The 19,873-nt window shown below is 38.4% G+C and overlaps 1 protein-coding gene across 2 annotated transcripts in view; it reads right to left on the reverse strand.

Moving 5' to 3' along the window:
• Window positions 1–1,951: 1,951 nt before the first annotated feature.
• Window positions 1,952–19,873, reverse strand: part of ME2 (malic enzyme 2) — a 63,077-nt gene continuing 45,155 nt past the window's right edge. For both annotated transcript variants that reach the window (XM_049781547.1, XM_049781548.1), the window contains exons 12-16: window positions 17,467–17,609; window positions 13,945–14,047; window positions 8,526–8,596; window positions 6,857–6,955; window positions 1,952–3,649 (exon numbers count right to left, since the gene is read on the reverse strand). In XM_049781547.1, coding sequence (XP_049637504.1) covers window positions 3,482–3,649; window positions 6,857–6,955; window positions 8,526–8,596; window positions 13,945–14,047; window positions 17,467–17,609 — 584 coding nt within the window. In that variant the 3' untranslated portion in view covers window positions 1,952–3,481. The remainder of the gene's footprint in view (window positions 3,650–6,856; window positions 6,956–8,525; window positions 8,597–13,944; window positions 14,048–17,466; window positions 17,610–19,873) is intronic.

A 19,873-nucleotide genomic window follows, 5' to 3' on the forward strand; every position in this document is an offset into this window, starting at 1 on the left:
ACACCCTACCATTGTGCTACCTCTCTGGCCTCTGAGAACAATTCTTACAAGTATTTAAGATGCAAATAAAAGTTGCCTATTGCTCAGACCCTTGTTCCAGAGGAGCTGAGGGCTGAGTCCCAGCTCGTGTGCCTCCAATCTTCAGCTCAAGAGGCTTATGGGCAAAGGGAGACTGAAATTTCAATCTATCAATGTAAGTAGATGCTTGCACCTATGCCCTGTACAAATTAGCTGCCGTTTGCTACATTCATTTGCTGACATACAGAATGTATTGGTGATAGTTCGATGACTATTGTTAGGTATCAATGATTTGCTAGAATAAATAGAAAAAATAGTTTTTCTTTAAAAACGAATGGCAGCTAAAACAGGAATATATACCAGTGCTTTTTCCCTTGTTTTGAAGCTTTACAAAGAACACAGTGTACAGATAAATTCCTGCCAATGCAAAACGATTTTTACTTGAAAAAACGCAAGGTGAAGTATGTATGATAAAGGATTGGTTTATTGGCAAAGAAAAAAAAAGTTACAAAAAAAAGATACAAAGCAGTTGCTAGCTTAATTTAGTTTGCATATTAATGCACCTTGACTGCGAAACAATTACCATTTCCTATACTTATCTTTGAGTGGCACAATTTTTTCTGTCAGTCTTTGTTCTTTGTTTCAACACCTAATCACAGATTTATCTGAGTACTCCTGGCAAGGATGAAGAGAATTATGCAATATCATGTCCTAATTAGGCACAGTTGCATTTATTAGAATTTGAAATGAAGCACTGCATTTTCCCCCTCTGCTTATATTAATACAAATTCTTCTGATTTTATAGGAGGAAGTTTATGGCTGTTAAAATTATTTTAAATATTTCAACTTAATTTTGTTACTTTGTTGAATATTTTAACTATTTTGTTACTTTAAATTTGGCGGAGACTTCATTTTAACCTTAGAGGCACAATCACAAAAAGGGCTTGAGAGCCGACGAAGAAATGCGCTGGTGCTATATCCTTTTGGTGCTATTTCATCCTTAAAATGATCCTTTTAAAGGGACCCCAATAGGGAACTTTGGGACTTACAATAATGCTCTCAAGTATTATGTTTGCTCAACAGAGCCGATCCCATCTGGTAAATTCCACAGTAGCCTGGAACTGTGTGAAGGTATGAAGCTGTGAAGGATATTGAAGTTGAGGAAATGCTACAAAAGCCTTAGAAAGAAGCGTTTTTGACAAGACTTTTCCCACTCCTTTAGCACCCATTGGTTTCTTAGCTGAGAGCAGTACATCATGTATGAGTTAATAATTATTATGCTTTGTTCTTAATTTATGAGAAAATCCTTTCCAAAGGAGCCGAACTTCACCAGTGGATAAGGGAGATGTCAAAAGCTATAAGAAATATTACTATCAGAAACAGTAATAGAGTAGAAAAAAAAACCATTTGCTAAATTCCACTAAGTACATTAAAAATCTAATTTAATGGCCATAGGATAATATAGTTGGTAGGACTTTTGCCTTGCATTTTTGTCTTTTGACTTTTGGACCACAGCCAGCAATGCTTGGGATATAACCCAGGCCAGTAGAATGCATGCCAAACACCATTCAGGCTAAAACTATGGCTCTGGCTCATGTTAGTAAAATTTAACTCAACATAAATTTCTGCCTATGGTGAGTTTTAAGAAAACAGTACGTTTATAATGATTATACTTGTAATGTCAAATTTAAATCCAGAATACTGGGGCTGGAGTGACAGTACAGTGGATGGGGCATTCACTGGCTTTGAACATGGCTGACCTGGATCTGATCCTCTGCGGACTGCCATGAGTAATCCCTAAGTGTTACTTGTTATGGCTCCAAACAAAAAATAAAATTTTTGGGTATTTTGGAGGTGATTCTGTTCTGACAAAGGTATCATGAACACATAAGTCTTTTATATTTAATTGAAAAAAAAACTGTGACCTCATTGCTCATTTTACAAAACAAATTTTTATGTAAGCATACTTCCAACTTGACTGTCTTAGGAGCAAACTATCAATTGTACTTTCCTATACAAGTGGCAATTCCATTTCAAGCATTCTTGAAACACTGACTTATTCAAAGCTATTATGAAGCAATTACTTACAGGCAGAAAGTTGAACAACATGAAGACCACTCTCTTTCACTTACAGAATATCACATTTAACATAATAATGATATTGGTGATAAATATTAACTGTTGATATGTAGCAATAATCTTTTTCTAGTTTAAATTCTAGAACATTTAAAAGTTATGTTTCTTCAAAGCAACTATGTTAGGTAAATACATAGGAATTTTACTATTTCTCAAAATATTTTTGGAATTGCTGTTAGAAATCTTCAATACGTGACACACAAGAAAACTGCTCTTACCAAGTGATTATTTCCCATCTTAGTGGGATTAAAAAAGGAACTGCTTGCCTGAACACCTACCTACCTCACTCACCCCTAATAGTTAGCTCTGAGTGGTTAAAAAAAATCTTCAATGGAGAAGGATGTGTTACTAATAACATGCAATGAAGTATCCTAGGGACATTCCAAAATTACTTCAAGTAATAAAGAACATCGCTATTGGAACAGGGGTATAACAATGCCAGTTAAATGACTCATGTAGATGTGAAACATGACTAATTTGTTAAAAGTCACATGATACCAGTCATAACTTATAAAACTGTATCATGTATTCCCATACTTCAGATCTTCTATAAGTAAACAAAATAAAAATGTTTTTCATAAAAACACATCTAAGTTTCTAGTTGGGCAATAAAATAGCATAACTGAAGCAATTAAATTTAAGGTATTTCTTTTATTAAATAGTTACACTATGATTTTTATACACCATTGAAAACAATATCTATTTTATTTCTCTAAATGCAGCAGAAGTACCCATTTTTCCTCTCAAAATGTTATAGTTAAGCCTCAATTTGATATTGGAAAATAAATATGCTATATTTTTTGTATTTCTCTAGGCTTATCTATTATCCTGGAATTTTGGAGCGTGAAGGTGAAATGAAGCATAAATAAAAAGCTTTTTTTTGATACTGATGATTTATCCTTAGAATTTGGTTATTCTGGCTTCTCATAATCCTGTGCTCTTTCATATCACAGAAGTAAATTTCTGTTTTAGTAGCCCTAAAAGAGCTGAGTAAGAGAAAAGTACCCAGATAGTAAATAGCAAATACTTTGGCAAGTGTGAACAGAAGTACAGGTAAGGGTATTCACAAATACATTTTTAGCAGCTCTTTGTTGTGATAAGGGCTACAAGTAAAGAGTGAAGGACTATGGCTATTTGACTGTGGAGTACTGGAAAGAATTAAAAGGGAAGCCAATACATTTACCCTGTGAGAGTCATGGAGAAAGTCAAGCAAAGTGATAAAAATAAAACAGAGGGGAAAAGGAAATTTAAGAACATTATCTCTTTTTGTCTGGGCTGGGGGAGTGTTCCCTGAAAGGTGTGGAAAGTGTTTTTAATTGCAATTCTTCTATTCGGTTATCTGGGGAGGGCTCGATGAAGTTTCTGGCCATTCATAAACATCCGGCAGCAGAGAATCATATTCACTTCGCCATATTCTTTCTCTGACAAATTTTTCCTTGTCCTCAGGTTCTGGGTATCTGAAAGCCATTTTATTTGCATACAGGTATTCTGTAACCTGAAAAATAAAGCAAAATTACAGTGTAGGCTCTGAATGTTAACCTATTGAGAGAAAAAATACTGGTGAAGCAGAGAAACATGAAGCTAGAATGGTGACATTTTCTTTTTTTTCTTTTGGTTTTTGGACCACACCCGTTTGACACTCAGGGGTTACGTAACACCTGGTTATGAGCTCAGAAATCGCTCCTGGCTTGGGGGGACCATATGGGACGCTGGGGGATCAAACCACGATCCATTCTATGCTAGCGCTTGCAAGGCAGACACTTTACCTCTAGCGCCACCTCTCCGACCCCACAATGACATTTTCTTTTTCAAAATATAAAACCAGTTCTAATTTCAAAATATTTGAATGCTATGGAAAGTATAAAAGATAAAATTATTTGCTACTTCTTAGTGAGGTTATTACAATTCTTCTTTTTCTTTTCTTTCTTTTGGACCATACCCAGCAGCACTCAGGGGTTATTCTGTGCTCAGAAATTGCTCCTGGTAGGCTCTGGGGACCAAATGAGATGCCGGGGATCAAACCCGGGTCCATCCAGGTTGGCAGTGTGCAAGGTAAATGCCCTACCATTGTACTATCACTTTGGCCCCAGATTATTATATTTCTTTAACCCCACAAAACAACAATTTTTAGCTCTACCATGCTAGATTAACTGATTCCTTGGGCAATTAATCTGCACAACCCATGTCCTTCCCCAGCAGCTCTGCTCTCACAGATACAAGTTAACAGAACTGGGTAAAAACCTAGCCCAAGGTAAGCCAGATGTGTTGGCTCTAGATTCTGGATTCAGAGATAGATCATTAGGAATCAGGTGCTGGCCATCAAAAGTATCATGTGAGGTCAGATACAGATAGGGTTGGAACTTAACAGATAAAGCAATTCACCACCATCACAAAGTGCTAAGCATGTCCTAGTCCTATGTTCTCATGATATTTTAAATTTTATGAGAACCTGGTGAAATAAGAACTTATTTTATGTAAGAGGACAATGAAGTACAAGGGATTAAAATAAAAGTGTCCAAGGTAATTTAGCAGTTAGGTAATTTTAGTGTTTGGATCTGGTATCTCAGACCTTAAGTTATAACTATAAGTTAAACTAGCTTATGATTCACATCCAAAGTGGCCTGACCAGAGTGTTATAACTTAGATACACCATGACTGGATGTGAGGATAAACCTTGTAAGCCTCAGTTCAGATATAAAATCAAGTGGAATAAAAAGCTTCTGCAACGTCAGCCTAGTCCCTTCTGCATAGAAGTTCTAAGATTATGGTTTTACTTTGTCTTTAAGGATATGTAATGTCACATGGTGCCCAAATTCAAAATATTATGTGTTCCTCCTCCTCCTCCTACAAGCTCTATTATAAGTGGTGATTACTATTACAGTTTTATATTTTAATAGGCTACAGCAATAGTACAGTGAATAATGTGCTTGCCTTGCAAGTGATTGTCCCAGGTTCAATTTCCAGCAGCCTATTAGCTCCTGAGGCCCACAAGAAGTGATCCCCGAGAATCTGAGCACACAGCCAGAGATAAATCCTGAGCACTGCCAGGAGTTGGCCCCCTAAAAAAGTTTAAAAGTCTAGTTTTCTGAAATAATAAATTTAAAATGGTGGCTATTAAAAAGAATTCTTGGTCTTAGGAGCTCAAACTCCTTTATCTTGTGACAGAAAATATTCTTTAACTTTCTAGTCTACTGTGAAAAATATTTATACAAGTACACCCAAAGGACTACATTCTTAGTGGCAAGTAACAAGCATTCAAGTCTTGAGAAAATAAGACCCAAGAACCAAAAAACACAATATACATGCTATTAGTACAGAGAACTGACTAAATGTTATTTTCAGCATTGCACTATATCATGTGAAAAGCTGGATTTTCTACTTCCTAGAAGTTGTAGTAAATATACTTTTTACTAAAATCCATACACATTATTTATATCGTTATGAGACGATAAGAATGGCAAGAGACCCTGAGAGCTGAGGAACAGCGTGGTAGCAAATTCTCTGGGTTTTCTTTTGTCTTCACATCTCTTAGTCTGGGAGCTGAGGAAGCCAACAACCCCAAACACCATTAGGCACAGACCTCAGAAGCCCTAGCAAAAAACCAAAAAAAAACAAAAAAAAAAAACCTTCCTTTCTGGTAAAGAATCTGAAACACCTTGGTTTAGCAAGAGAAATTATTTGGACAGCATCAACCCTGCTCTTGCTAAACACTACTCAGGCCATCCAATTCAGCAGTGGTGATGTGATGAGAGTATCCCCATCAGGCAACAGGGGGCAGCCCAACACCCAACACCCACAGCAGGGAGGTGTCAGAGAGATTCAGTAGGGAATCAGGAGGTACCTGGGAATCGTGTGCCAGCCACCCGAGCAGGCAGAGACCACCTGAGGTGTTGTGCCAAAGGTAAACATGAATTAATGTTTCAGTCTGAAGTAGCTTTGAGCCCTAAACGAAAGGTGGCTTTCTTTTCTTGTAATCTCTTTTCATAGGTCACCAAAGGTATCCTTAGAAAAGAGTGGGAGCAAGATTGGGAGAGTGGACTGCATTCACCCTGGTCAAGGGGGCATGCAACAAGCAGATAGTAGCCACAGGCGATCAATGGCTAAGGGCTGGGCTAGGGCAGACACTATCACTCTGGCCCCCTAATTTCATGATGCTGAAGATAACCTTGACAAACTAAAATAGCAAACCCCTTTAAAAGATTTAGAAAAAAGGGGAAGGGGCAGGTGGGACCAAAGAAGTACTAGTACAGCATATAAGGCACTTGCCATTATGTGGCTGACTGGGGTTTGATTGCTAGCACAACATACATTGCTCAAAGTCCCTCCAGGAGACATCCATAAACACAAAGTCAAGACTAAGCCCTGAGCACTTCTGGGTGTGGGGACCCCCCACCAAAAGCCCAGGGAGATTGCTCAAAAGGTTAAAACTTAAAAAAAAAAAAAAGGTTAAAACTTGAGGGTATTACACGTCCCCCTGAGACCCAATCTTGATGTAGCCTCCAGGATTATCAGGTGTATCCCCAAAATATAGGTTTAAAGTATAGCAAGTGGACAAATGTGTGATGAGAAACTCATCAGAAACTGGCTCTGTGACTGCATGTGGACATAACTGCGGCCCTGGCAACGAACTGCCCAGACCCCCCCACAAATTTCTGTTCCCAACAAAGAAATTTTTGGGTAGAGGTAATATATTATTACTTACTTTAACAGCGATGTTAATGGAAACTTCTTGAATATTAGCAAGTGGTGGGTAAAGCCTTCCTTGAGCTAGTTCCTTATCTGTCAATTGACTTGTCAGGGCCTGATGAGAAAAATGTTTTCACTTTTGTTTAAATATATAGAAATAAGAAGCTACCAAAAATGTGTGCAAGGAGTGGACAATGATAACAAGTAAAGTAATTCTCTTTATTTCTAGCAAGAATTCACTTCTACCACAATGGAAATGACCATTATTCATCACTAAACAACAACAAAATAACCAGATTTTAATACTTCTCGAGTCTAAATTCATACAGGTGTTTGGTATAGTTGCCACAATTACTATAACAGTATGTAATGTAAATATGAAATTATCAATGTGAGTTCTTCAGAACTCATCCTGCAAAGTCTGGAGTAGGTCAGCATTCCAAACCAATTCTTGTCCGCTAAAAATAAAACGCAAAAATAATTAAATAAAAATAAAAATAAAATGCAAGGATCAAGGGCCAAATCATTCCAGGTAGATCATCTAAGAGCTTAAAACTAAGGGTATTTTTCAGAATGAGGGTGGGCAGATTCCCCTCCTTGCCAGAAGGCCCAGCAACCCCCACCCCACACCAGTATGCTTTGGCGTAGAAGGGTCCACCTCCACAAGTGAACTTCATCAAGCTGTCAAATCAACCCACACCCATAGCTCCTAGAGTGTGGCTGCATATGAGGCTGTGCAACACCTCCAAATTTCACCCTAATGACAGCCCAGAAAGAGCATAGAAAATCTGATGAGAAAGTTAAGTAGAAGCCCACTAAGCTCAATGAGCAAAAAACAGTAATACAGAGACTCAACCAGCTTCAACCAGCTCAGTAAATCCTCAGACAATGACTTTAGTAAACACCATGATAACATCCACAAATCAAGTTGTACTGATCTAAGTTCACACTGGTGATGGGATTAGTGTTGGAACACTAAATGCCTGAAATAACTGTATTAGGAACAACTTTGTAAGTCGTGGTGTTTATATAGTTTTTTTTTGTTTTGGTTTTTGGATCACACCCGGCAGCGCTCAGGGGTTACTCCTGGCTTCATGCTCAGAAATCGCCCCTGGCAGGCTCGGGGGACCATATGGGATGCCGGGATTTGAACCGATGACCTTCTGCATGAAAGGCAAATGCCTTACCTCTATGCTATCTCTGGCTCCTATATAAAATTTTTTTAAATTCAAGAATTTTATCCTGTTGCACTACTTCAAAAGTATATGGCACAGGTATATAAGTTACAAGCAGGAAAAGATTTATAGTGGATAATCAACAATGTTAATTCATGATTACCATTTTATACAAAAGTCCAAGGGCAAATGCAAAAAAGCAACAGATGAGTCATTTCTTCCTATTCATAAGGCAGATTTAACCCACACCCACTTATATCCTGTTTTTAAGATATATTCATCTGGGACTGGGGTGGTAGCATAGCGGTAGGGCATTTGCTGCACGCAGCTGACCCAGGACGAATATGGGTTTGATCCCCAGCATTCCATATTGTCCCCCAAGCCAGGAGTGATTTCTGAGCACAGGGCCAGGAATAACCCGAGTGCTGCTGGGTGCGCCCCCCCCCAAAGATACATTAATCTTTATAATTCACTACTTATAAAATAACCAAAAAATAATATAACATTTACCTTTGCAGCTTCTAGAAAAACATGGTCACTAATATGCCGGGTATTACAAAGAATAACAGCTAAAGCCACACCTAGAATACATTACAAATAGTTTAATTAGTAAGGCTACTTTTCATAAAGTAAAAGGTGTCATTTATATTCTTAAATTTAGGGGCCAAAGTGACAGTACAGCAGGCAGGGCATTAACCCTGCATGTGGCCAACCCAGGTTTGCTTGGAATAATTCCTGAGTGCAGAGCTAGGAGTAACCCCTTGTAACTGACAGGTGTGTGCCCCCAGAAAAATCTTAAACTTAAGGAAATTAACAGTAATCCACACCACCTCCAAAATATAAGAAGCCAAGATATAACAGAAATTCAAGATTAAGATCAAATTATATTTCTCACTGCTACAATGGTAATAATCAAATGACATTTTATCAGTGAGTTCCTTCCTTCATCCCCTCCACCCTCCAGTATTCAGCACTTATTCCTATCTCTGTGCTCAGTGATCAATTTGGCAGGCTGGGAAGCAAAACAAGCACCTCTGCTGCTTCCAAAATTTAGTGTTTTTTTGGGGGGGGAGGGAGAGTTTGTAGGAGGAGGTGACACACCCAGCAGAGCTCAGGGATTACTCCTGGCTCTGCACTCAGAAATTACTCTTGCAGGTGGTTGGAAGACCATATGGGATAATGGAGATCAAATCTGAGTTGTCTGCATGTAGAAGTCCTACTTATTGGGGCCAGAGAGATAATACAGTGGTAGAGCATTTGCCTTGCACGCAGCTGATCCAGGACTGACGGTGGTTCGAATCCTGGCATCCTCATGCCTGCCAGGAGCGATTTTTGAGTGCAAAGCCAGGAGCAACCCTTGAGCGCAGCTGCCTTGACCCAAAAACAACAACAAAAGAGTCCTATTTATGATACTAGTGCTAAAATAATTTAGTTTTTATATTTATCAAATCACAAATGCATATGATTAATCACTATTTGTTATAAAAATATCAGTTACCAGCCCACTCTTAAACTTCCACTTTTGCTAAATAGTAATTAAAAAAAATTCTTTTTGGGGAGTCAGAGTGGTAGCATACCAAGTAGGGGATTTGCCTTGCATACAGACAACCTGGGTTGGATCCTTGGCATTTCATATGGTCTCCCAAGCCTGCCAGGAGTGATTCCTGAGCACAAAGCTAAAGAGTAAGCTCTGAGTTACGCTGTGACAAAAACTATATTCTTTTGGGGAGATCACATTGGGCAGTGCTTAGAGGCCACCAGGACCTCTCCAAAGGTCCTGGTGCTCAGAGGTCATGCAGTGTCAGTGTGAACCCAGGTGCTGCAGATATAAGGCATTTTCCCTTGAGTCATGTTCCTGGCCCCAACATGTTTATTTTCTTTCTTTTTTGGATGGTGGTCGTGGAGTCACACCTAGTAGTGCTCAGGACCATTCCTGGTTCTATATTCAGGAGTAATCTTGGGTGGAGCTCAAGGGACCACAGGTGGTATTGGGGACCAAACTATAGTCAGTTACACTGTAAGGAAAAAGCTCTGTACTTTCTGGCCCCTCAAAGTGATTATTTCCCTATTTAACTCACTCTTAAGACAACCTGCTGGAGCTGGAGTGATGACAGCATGGGGCTGACATAGGCTGGACACCTGACATTCTATATAGTTCTCCCCTCCCTCACTTCCAGAGTCATTTCTTAGTGCAGAACCAGAAATAAGTCCAGAGCACAGCTGGATGTGGCCCGCAAATAAACAACAACAACAAAACCAACAACAAAAAACCTACTTGTGGTTTCTTTTGAATAATTCATTTTATGGATCATTGGCTCTTTCTTGTGATAAAGTATTTTGCTTTCTTCACATTTCCAATCTTATCATTCCCTCTCAACATATTTAAAGTATAATTTTGGTTTAGTTAATAATCATGTTCATGACTATGACTTCATAAGCACCAGTCACAGTTGAGTCAGAGATTAACATATTATCATGATAACTTTTCTTCTGCTTAACTTTTCCCTCTAGAGTTATTTTCCTTTTTCTTTTCTTTTTTGGTCCGAACCCAGTGAAGCAACGGGTTGCTCCCTTGTGCTTTGCACTCAGAAATTACTCCTCGCAAGCTCAGTGAACCTTATGGAATGTTGGGCATTATACCCTGTTGGCCACATGCCCTTTCCACTTTACTATCCCTCCAGCTCCTGTCCTTTTTCTTTTCTTCCATTTTTCATCACTAAAACTTATTTTACCTTGAAACTCACACTAAGTTGTTTAATCTAGAATTTTGGCTTCCTCAAGTATTGTCTAATACCTAATATCCACAACACATCCACAATACAGCCAAGCTCCAATCTGAGCTGACTCTTCATTTGCAATACAGAGATGTCATTCTGGAAAATACCTTTATTATCATGAAGAATCCTTCTGCTTCTTTCTAATCTGCATCCATTTCCTAAATCCCACACACATCTCTTTTGTTATTTAAAATGAAAACCCTTGGTGTGGGAAAGGCACTTTTCAAAAGGTTGCCCCTTGAAAACAAACTTTTAGAAGTGAACCTGAAAGAAACTGCACTGGGTTGAATCGGTCCACCTAGTATCCCAAGGGGGTAAGCATTTTCCATGTTGGAAAATAATGCTCTAGATCAGTGGTTCTCAAACTATGGCCCGCGGGCCACATATTGTATTTGTATCTGTTTTGTTTCTTCATTGCAAAATAAGATATATGCAGTGTGCATAAGAATTCGTTCATAAGTTTTGTTTTTACTACAGTCAGATCCTCCAATGGTCTGAGGGTCAGTGAACTGGTCCCCTGTTTAAAAAGTTTGAGGACCCCTGCTCTAGATAGTGTTTTCCAAGATGTGTTGTGTGTGTGTGTGTGTGTGTGTGTGTGTGTGTGTGTGTGTGTGTGTGAATACATGCATGCAACTGTATCTCCCCAGTTGAGAAACAATGCTCTAGACAATTGTGATCATATTGGCCAGAAAATAGAACTAAGTCCATACTCAAAATCTCTAGATCCAGGGCCAAATTAAGGTGCTTGCCTTGTACATGTCTGAGCTAGATTTGATATGAAAAACCACTAGATCCATACACAGGTTGAACATCTTTTTTTTTGGTTTTTGGGCCACACCTGGCAGTGCTCAGGGGTTACTCCTGGCTGTCTGCTCAGAAATAGCTCCTGGCAGGCACAGGGGACCATATGGGACACCGGGATTCGAACCAACCACCTTAGGTCCTGGATCGGCTGCTTGCAAGGCAAACACCGCTGTGCTATCTCTCTGGGCCCCAGGTTGAACATCCTTACTCTAATAAGTTATAACATGCCAGGACATGTAACTATAAAACTGCTTGTTAAGAAGTTTGGTTTTTTTTTTTTTTTTTTTGGTTTTTGGGCCACACCCGGTGACGCTCAGGGATTACTCCCGGCTATGAGCTCAGAAATTGCCCCTGGCTTGGGGGACCATATGGGACGCCGGGGGATCGAACCGCGGTCCATCCTAGGCTAGTGCTGGCAAGGCTGACACCTTACCTCTAATGCCACTATGCCGGCCCTACATTTTTTTCCTTTTGGTTTTGGAGCCACACATGGCAACTCTCAGTCTAACTTCTAGCTCTGCACTCAGGAGTCATTCTTGGTGATACTCATGAGATGCTGGGGTTTGAACCTGGATTGGTCATATGCAAAGCAAACATACTACCCAAACCTTTAAAGAGAAATTTAAAAAGTTCTGGATAGGGGGGCCAGAGTAATATCACATTGGGTAGGGTGCACACAGCCGAGTCGGGTTCGATCCCTGGCATCCCATATGCTCTCCTGAGCCTGCCAGGAACAATTTCTGAGCACAGAGGCAGGGTAACCCTTGAGCAGTGCCGAGTGTGGCCCAAAAAACAAAAACAAAAACAAAACACAAAAAACACAACATTTTTAAAGGTCCTAGGAAAGGGATTTTTAATCTACAGTTTGATACCCGATAGAACCATCTGGAAAAGAGATAAAAACATTTTCAGATATGTAAAAGATTCAGAAAGTTGTCATCAGTGGGCAAGAGAGATAGATAGCACAGTGGTAGGGCATATGCCTTGCATGCAGCCATCCCAGAACAGTGTTCGAATCCTAGCATTTCATATGGTGCCTGCCAGGAGCAATTTCTGAACACAGAGTCAGGAATAATCTGAGTGCTGCCAGGTTTGACACCCACCTGCCAGAAGTATTCATCCCTGATTTACAATAAAAACATTCCAAAGATTATTTCAGAAAAATGAGAGTGAGATGTTGAGGAAGAGCACACGCACACAAGAGAAGAGTGAAAACAGTATGTGTGTCACAAGAAATGCTTTGCTCTGGAGTAGAATCAAGAAGAAATAAAAACACAGGCAAGACATGAAAGGATTCACTATACTTGACACTTGGAAGACATTGAGAGTCTCAAATCCACTACAGTTATAAAATTGTTTAGTCTGAGTAGCATTTGTATAATCACATAACTTAGAATCACTCCATACTCAAAAGGCGAAGGAAACATAAGAAAGAAGAACACAACTCAAATGTCAAAGAAAAAAACCACTAAACCTCTACAAGGTAGAAATTTTTCTTTAAAAAATATTTGAGAAATGGAATAATAAAAAATAAGAATGTTAAATCCCACATTTTTCTTTCCTTTCTTTTTTCATTTCATGGTGATAAACTACTAAAATGTAACGTAAGTTGCTAATTAAAGCTCAGATGTTACATAAAAGTAACCGTTACTACTAGGAAAATAAAAAGTAGTAATATAAATTGAGTGGTAGAGATATAAACAAAGTATGTGAGTATATTTTTATACATGCACCAGTATTACTATTTTTCAGTGCAGAGCTCATAATACAATCTAGAATCAAAAGACTCAATATAAAGGACAACAAGTGTTTAGTAATGATTTCAGTCATCAAGTAAATTGAAAGCAGAACAATGAAAGTGATTACAACTGAGAAATATGACCAGGAAGAACCAAAGGAAATAAAAGGGTTAATGAGTCTATGATATTTTTTGCTTTTACATTCTTAAAAACTATATAACATTTCTATAATAAAATGTACTTCTCAATTCTTTCTAGAATAAAATCATTATTTCTGGGGCTGGAGAGATAGTAAGGTGGTGAGGCATTTGCCTTGCATGCGGCTGACTCGAGAGGGACCCGTCAGGAGTGATTTCTGAGTGCAGAGCCAGGAGTAACTCTTGAGTACTGCTGGGTATGGCCCCAAAACCAATAAAATAAATAAAATTTAAAATCATCATTTCTTATTATATAAACAAGTTTAATGACCAATATGCAAGAATAATAAATAAAGTGAAAAAGTAAATTGGAATGCTGATTAATTTCGTTATACAATCATATCAAAGTCATATGAATATTACTCTAAGGAATTTCATGAAATATTTTTCTATCAGCAATGGTGGCATTTACCTGGAAAAATATATACATTGTTTCCTTGGCCTGGAGTGAAGAGTTGCCCATCATTGAGTTTCACTGGCCCGAATGGACTGCCACTGGCAAATAAACACTTTCCCTGTTAATAAAGAAATAAATTCAATTTTGTTAGCACTAAAAAATAAAACTGATCTCAAAACCAAAACTAAATCGTACAGTTAAGGAAATACAACTACATGATTAACTATATAATTATCTTATTAAAGATCTTAGTAGGTTTTTATAAATTGATTTTGTTTTGTTTTGTTTTGGGTTCATATCTGGTGGTTTCAGAGGTTATTTCAGGTTCTGCACTCAGGAATCACTCCTGATGTTCTCAGGGGACCATATGAGATACCAGAGATTGAACGCTGGTAAGCCTTGTACAAGGCAAGCACCCTACCTGTACTATCACTCCAGCCCCAACCTTAGTAGATTTGAGGTTTGTTTTACTTAAGTATATATTCTTCTATTCCTTTTATTTTTTGTATTTTTTAGTTTTGGGGTCACACCTGGTGGTGCTCAAGGGTTACTCCTGGCTCTGTGCTCAGAAATAGCTCCTGGCAGGCACAGGGAATCTTATAGGTTGCCGGGATTTGAACTACTTTCTGTCCTGAATCGGCTGTGTGCAAGACAAATGCCCTACCACTGTGCTATCTTCTCTCTGGCCCCTTCCTTTTATTTTTAAATGTGTATGACCAAAAATTACCTTCTAAACTGCATATAGAAACAGATCTTTAAATAAAAGGGGAAAATAAACATTAAACTGCTGTCACATACTGTACCTCTGTTAAATTGACTCTTTATAAGTTGCTTAAAATGTGCTATCTTAGTTAATTTAGTCTACATAAAAGTTTTACAAGGTCATCATTACCTCCATTTTAATAATTCATAAAACTAGGGCAATTACAATTTTCAAATACTTTGTAAAAATTCACGTATCATGATGCTAGCATTTAAACTTGAAATAAAAATTCTGTAACTTCAAAGCTATTATTGTTATTTCCTCATCCTTATCCCCAATAGACAGTTAATATGCTATAACCACACTGTCAACCCAGATAAGTGCTTTACTTTCTAAAGAAAAATGTCTAAACAAGGTATTGACCAATTTTAGTATTATATGATGGAATAAAGCAAAGTTACTTGTTCATTCAGTGTTTCTAAGAGAATTAGATGCCTATGAGGTTGGAAAGTATCTAAAAACTAAATCCTTTAGATATCATTCCCTTTACCAAATTCCCTCACTCCCCAATCCCCTCCAATCTAAAGATGCATATGTGGCATTAGCAGATTTAACAACTAGGGATCTGGTCCAGTGGTAGGAAGGTCCACAAAGTACAGTAATTATTACTAACAGGTGTACACTTTCAACTTCAAATGATATATGGTTTCAGTGTGGAAGAAAGTTAGCTATACTACTTGTGCAAGGACTAACTGATTGTCATGGTCTTGCAACTCCAAACAGCTAAATCATTTTCTAAAGATAGATTATGTAACAGTTCTTTATAAAAAAAAAAAACTGTTAGGCTTTTATGATATTAGTGGACTTAAAACTTTCTCTTGAATGGCAAACGTCTATTCTAATTCATCGCCTCCAGGTCATCTTTTCTGTCTCCTTTCCCACCTCATAATAAACCTATAACTAAAATTGGCCAGATCATAATAACTATTTTGAAATCCAAGCTGACCTATTCTTTCGTCTATGAGCAAACAGTCATTAAAACATAAAAGCAACAGTTTAAAAAATTACATAATCCAAAATTACACTAAGAAGTTTTTCAAAAGAAAATATTTTTCTCAAACAGTAAGGGGGTTAGAGTAACACCAAGCCATTTCTTTTCTATAAACAATAAGAGGTGGCTTTCAATATACAAATGTGATATTAATTCAAATAACATTAAAAATCAACTCGTGACATACTTTTTTTTTTTTTTTTTTGGTTTTTGGGTCACATCTGGTGGCACTCAGGGATTACTCCTGGCTCTAGGCTCAGAAATTGCTCTTGACAGGCTCGGGGGACCATATGGGATGCGGGGATTTGAACCACCAACCTTCTGCATGCAAGGCAAACACTTTACCTCCATGTTATCTCTCTGGCCCAGTGACATACTTTTAAATCATTTAAAAAAGTCAACACATGTGGGCCAGAGTGGTAGCACAGTGGTAGGGCGTTTGCCTTACATATGGCTGACCCAAGGCGGACGCAGGTTCGATCCCGGCATCCCATATGGTCCCCTGAGCCAGGAGTGATTTCTATTTATTCATTTATTTTTTATTTTAGGTCACACCCAGCAGCGCTCAGGGGTTACTTCTGCTCTACGTTCAGAAATAGCTCCTGGCAGGCATGATATGGAATGCCAGGATTCAAACCACCATCTGTTCTGGATCGGATGCATACAAGGTACATACCCTACTGTTTATTATCAAAGGAAATATAAGCTAGAGAACAATAAAGCCTACTCACAGTTCAATTTCTATTTTTATGAACAGTAAAAATATTCTTCAAAATAAATTATCAAGAGAATTCATTCAGTATAGTACAGATCTTGAGGAAAGTTCCTCTGGCATACAGAAAATGTTTCTAGGTAGATAGAATCATTGTGGGAAAATATAGCAATATAAAGTGTTAAAATGTAGGTAAAACTAAATAATAGCTTTGCTTTAAAACAGTGATATGTTCTGGGTTGAAAACAACTAGGAAGGTGCTCCCACTTGTAGAGCTACCATGCCGCACTACTCTGGGAGTGCAACATTCCCCTCCGTTTTTGAAAGATACTCTGCATGGCAAGGGTCATTTGCAAGCCAACTCGGAATGTAGAACTCCTTTTCTTTCCTTTTTTTAATTGGGGGGAGTTGGCAGGGTCACACCCAGTGACGCTCAAGGGTTATTCCTGGCTCTGCACTCAGTAATTACTTCTGGCAGGCTCAGGGAGTACATGATGTGCCAAATCCAATTCCAGGTGTGCCACATGCAAGGAGAATAAACTGTACTATGGTTCGGGTGCACAGCCCCTCCTTTTCTTTACAAAGTTCTTTTTCCTTTTCTTCCTCTCTCACATTTTCAAAATAAAATGATTTTTCTTCATTCTCAAAAGGAAAAAGGGGAAATGAAAATGCAGAGAAAGTGCTGATTATTAAGGAAACTTTTCCAGAATTATGACAAGTGATGCTTTATATCAGAATTGATGATCTGGGGCCGGAGAGATAATATGGAGGTAAGGCGTTTGTTTGCCTTGCATGCAGAAGGTAGTTCGAACCTCAGCATCCATATGGTCCCCTGAGCCTGCCAGGGGCGATTTCTGATCATAGAGCCAGGAGTAATCCCTGAGCGCTGCCAGATGTGACCCCAAAACAAAACAAAACAAAACAAAGCAAAAAAGAATTGATGATCTATGGATACATGCTGTAATCTCTAAGGCTTTTATGAAAAAAAATTAGCCAAGAATGTTAATATAATTATTAATTATACAATTACATATAATTGTGTAGTATATAATATACAATTATTATTATTACCTCTGTAAGCGTATATGCTTCTTCAGCAGTGCACTCAGCCTTTGCTGTAGGATTACTTAATGCGAAGATTATAGGACGTTCATTGATGTTAGCCATGGCTTTGATCACCCCAGGAGTGAAAAGGGGGCCAGCTCCTGCTACTCCTATAATAAATGAGATAAACAACTTCATTATAGGTAATATAAAGTAATTCTTACTGTCAGTATTTCTGTAAGAGATTTACATGACAAAAGCACAAGAAAACAAAGTCTAATTACAAAAGTAGACTTTATTCTGCTGATACAATGTTATCTGGACACCACTTAAAACCAGTCTTTAAAATTTCTAAGTTTTCCCTTAAACATTTCCTTCTCTACCCCAAACACAGAAACTATGCAAAAGTTTGACTCGACTCTCTTCATCACTTTCATCTAATCAAGAAGCTTGAAGATGAAAGTGAAGACAAAAACTGAAGACAAAAACTGTATGGTTCTATTTATTACGTGAGGTGACTGTAGAGTCTTCAAATTTATAGATAAAACAGAAGGACTGGTTTTTGAGTGTAGGGAAATGTGGAGTCATTAATAGATACAGAGTTCAATTTAGCAAGATGAAAATTTTTGAAAATTAATTGTACGGCAATATGAATGCACTTTTTTTTGTTTGTTTGTTTGTTTTTGGGCCACACCTTGTGACGCTCAGGGATTATTCCTAGCAATGAACTCAGAAATCACTCCTGACTTGGGGGACCATATGGGACGCTGGGGGATCGAACCATGGTCTGTCCCTAGGTTAGCACATGCAAGGCAGATGCCTTCCTGCTTGCGCCACCACACTGGCCCCAATATGAGTGCATTTAATCTATGTAATGTGGCATTTAAAAATGGTTATGACAGCACTGCAATTCTTTGCCCCTTTTTTGCCACACCTAGTGATGCTCAGATGTTACACTCAGATCTGTATTCTGGGACCACCCTTGGGTGCTCAGGGATTTATATATAGTGTCAAGAATTGAACTGGGGCCAGCTGTAAGGCAAAAGCCTTAACTCCTGTAGCATTACACTAACCCTTATAAGTCATTGTTACGTATATTTTACCATAATTCAAATAAAAATTCTCAAATGTTAAGTTGTTAGATCTGTGCTAAGATCATCTTGACTAAAGCAATCTACTTCCTTGATATAGTTCAGTTTACATGCCTTTTATTAAGCCCCTGCAATGTCTCAATGTGCTATCTTAGTAGGATATAAAAATTTTTCAGGGAGGAACTGAAGTGCTAGTACAATGGGTGGGGCATTTGCCCTGCAGATGGTCAACTTGGGCTCAGTTCCCAGTATCCCATATGGTACCCTGAGCCCACCAGAAGTAATACCTGAGTACAGACTTAGGAGTAACTCCTGAGCATTGCCAGGTGTGATCCAAAAAAACAAAAAGGAAAGAAATTTTAGGGGATCCAAGAGATAGTACAGCAAGTAAGAAGTTTGCTTGCCTTGCATGGTGCTCACTCATGTTTGGTAACTGGCACCTTAATGGTCTCCTAAATTCTACCAAGAGTGATCCCTGAGCACAGGAAGGAGGAGTAAACCCTAAATATTACCAGGCAGCCCAAAACTTAAAAAAAAAAATTTTTTTATTAGAATACAGGCTTTTCCTAGGAGTGGAGAGATGGGATTGTTTGGGCTATACCCAACAATACTGAGGGGTTACTTCTGACCCTGCAGCAATCAGGAATCACTACTGGCAGTGCCTGAGGACCATATGGGATGCCAAAGGTTAACCCAGGTTGGCCTGGTGCAAGGCAAACATACTACCCACCAAACTATTGATCCAGTCCCAAGGCCTTTTCTATAGTTTAGAGAAAAAAAAAATTAGAAAACCCGTGAAGAGGAGCATGATTGCTTAGTCCAGGATGGGCATTTATGATGAGCAAGTGGTGCCTCAATCAAGTACTTACTCAGTACATTCTCTAAGATTACTTGTATTCACTAGTCAAAATAACTTCATTTTACATGTATCTTTTCGATGGATGTGTAATGAGGAACAATATGAATCGAAAGCCAGAGTATAAGTATTTGCCCTATCACTTCTAGTTCTACTCTTGGGCAAGCTGCTAAACATGTTTTTTTTTTAATATTAAAAAAAAAAGAAGTTACTCATGAACTCCATCTAGAAGTATGTGTACATAATCTTAGGAGTCCATGAGTTTGAAATATTAAAATGCTTTATCCTTTTCTTTTTGTTATTCTGGACCCTATGAATACTCAATAAACAAAATAGTCTTGCTCAGGGCTCTGCATGCAGGTATCACTCTTGGCAGGCTCAGGGCACCGTATGGTGCCAAAGATCAAACCTGGGTCAGTAATGTGCAAGCAAACACTCTACCTTACTTGCTGTACTATGTCTCTAGTCCGTAGATTATCTTTATGAT

Source organism: Suncus etruscus, chromosome 10 (genome assembly GCF_024139225.1).
Source record: "Suncus etruscus isolate mSunEtr1 chromosome 10, mSunEtr1.pri.cur, whole genome shotgun sequence".
Taxonomy (NCBI): Eukaryota; Metazoa; Chordata; class Mammalia; order Eulipotyphla; family Soricidae; genus Suncus; species Suncus etruscus.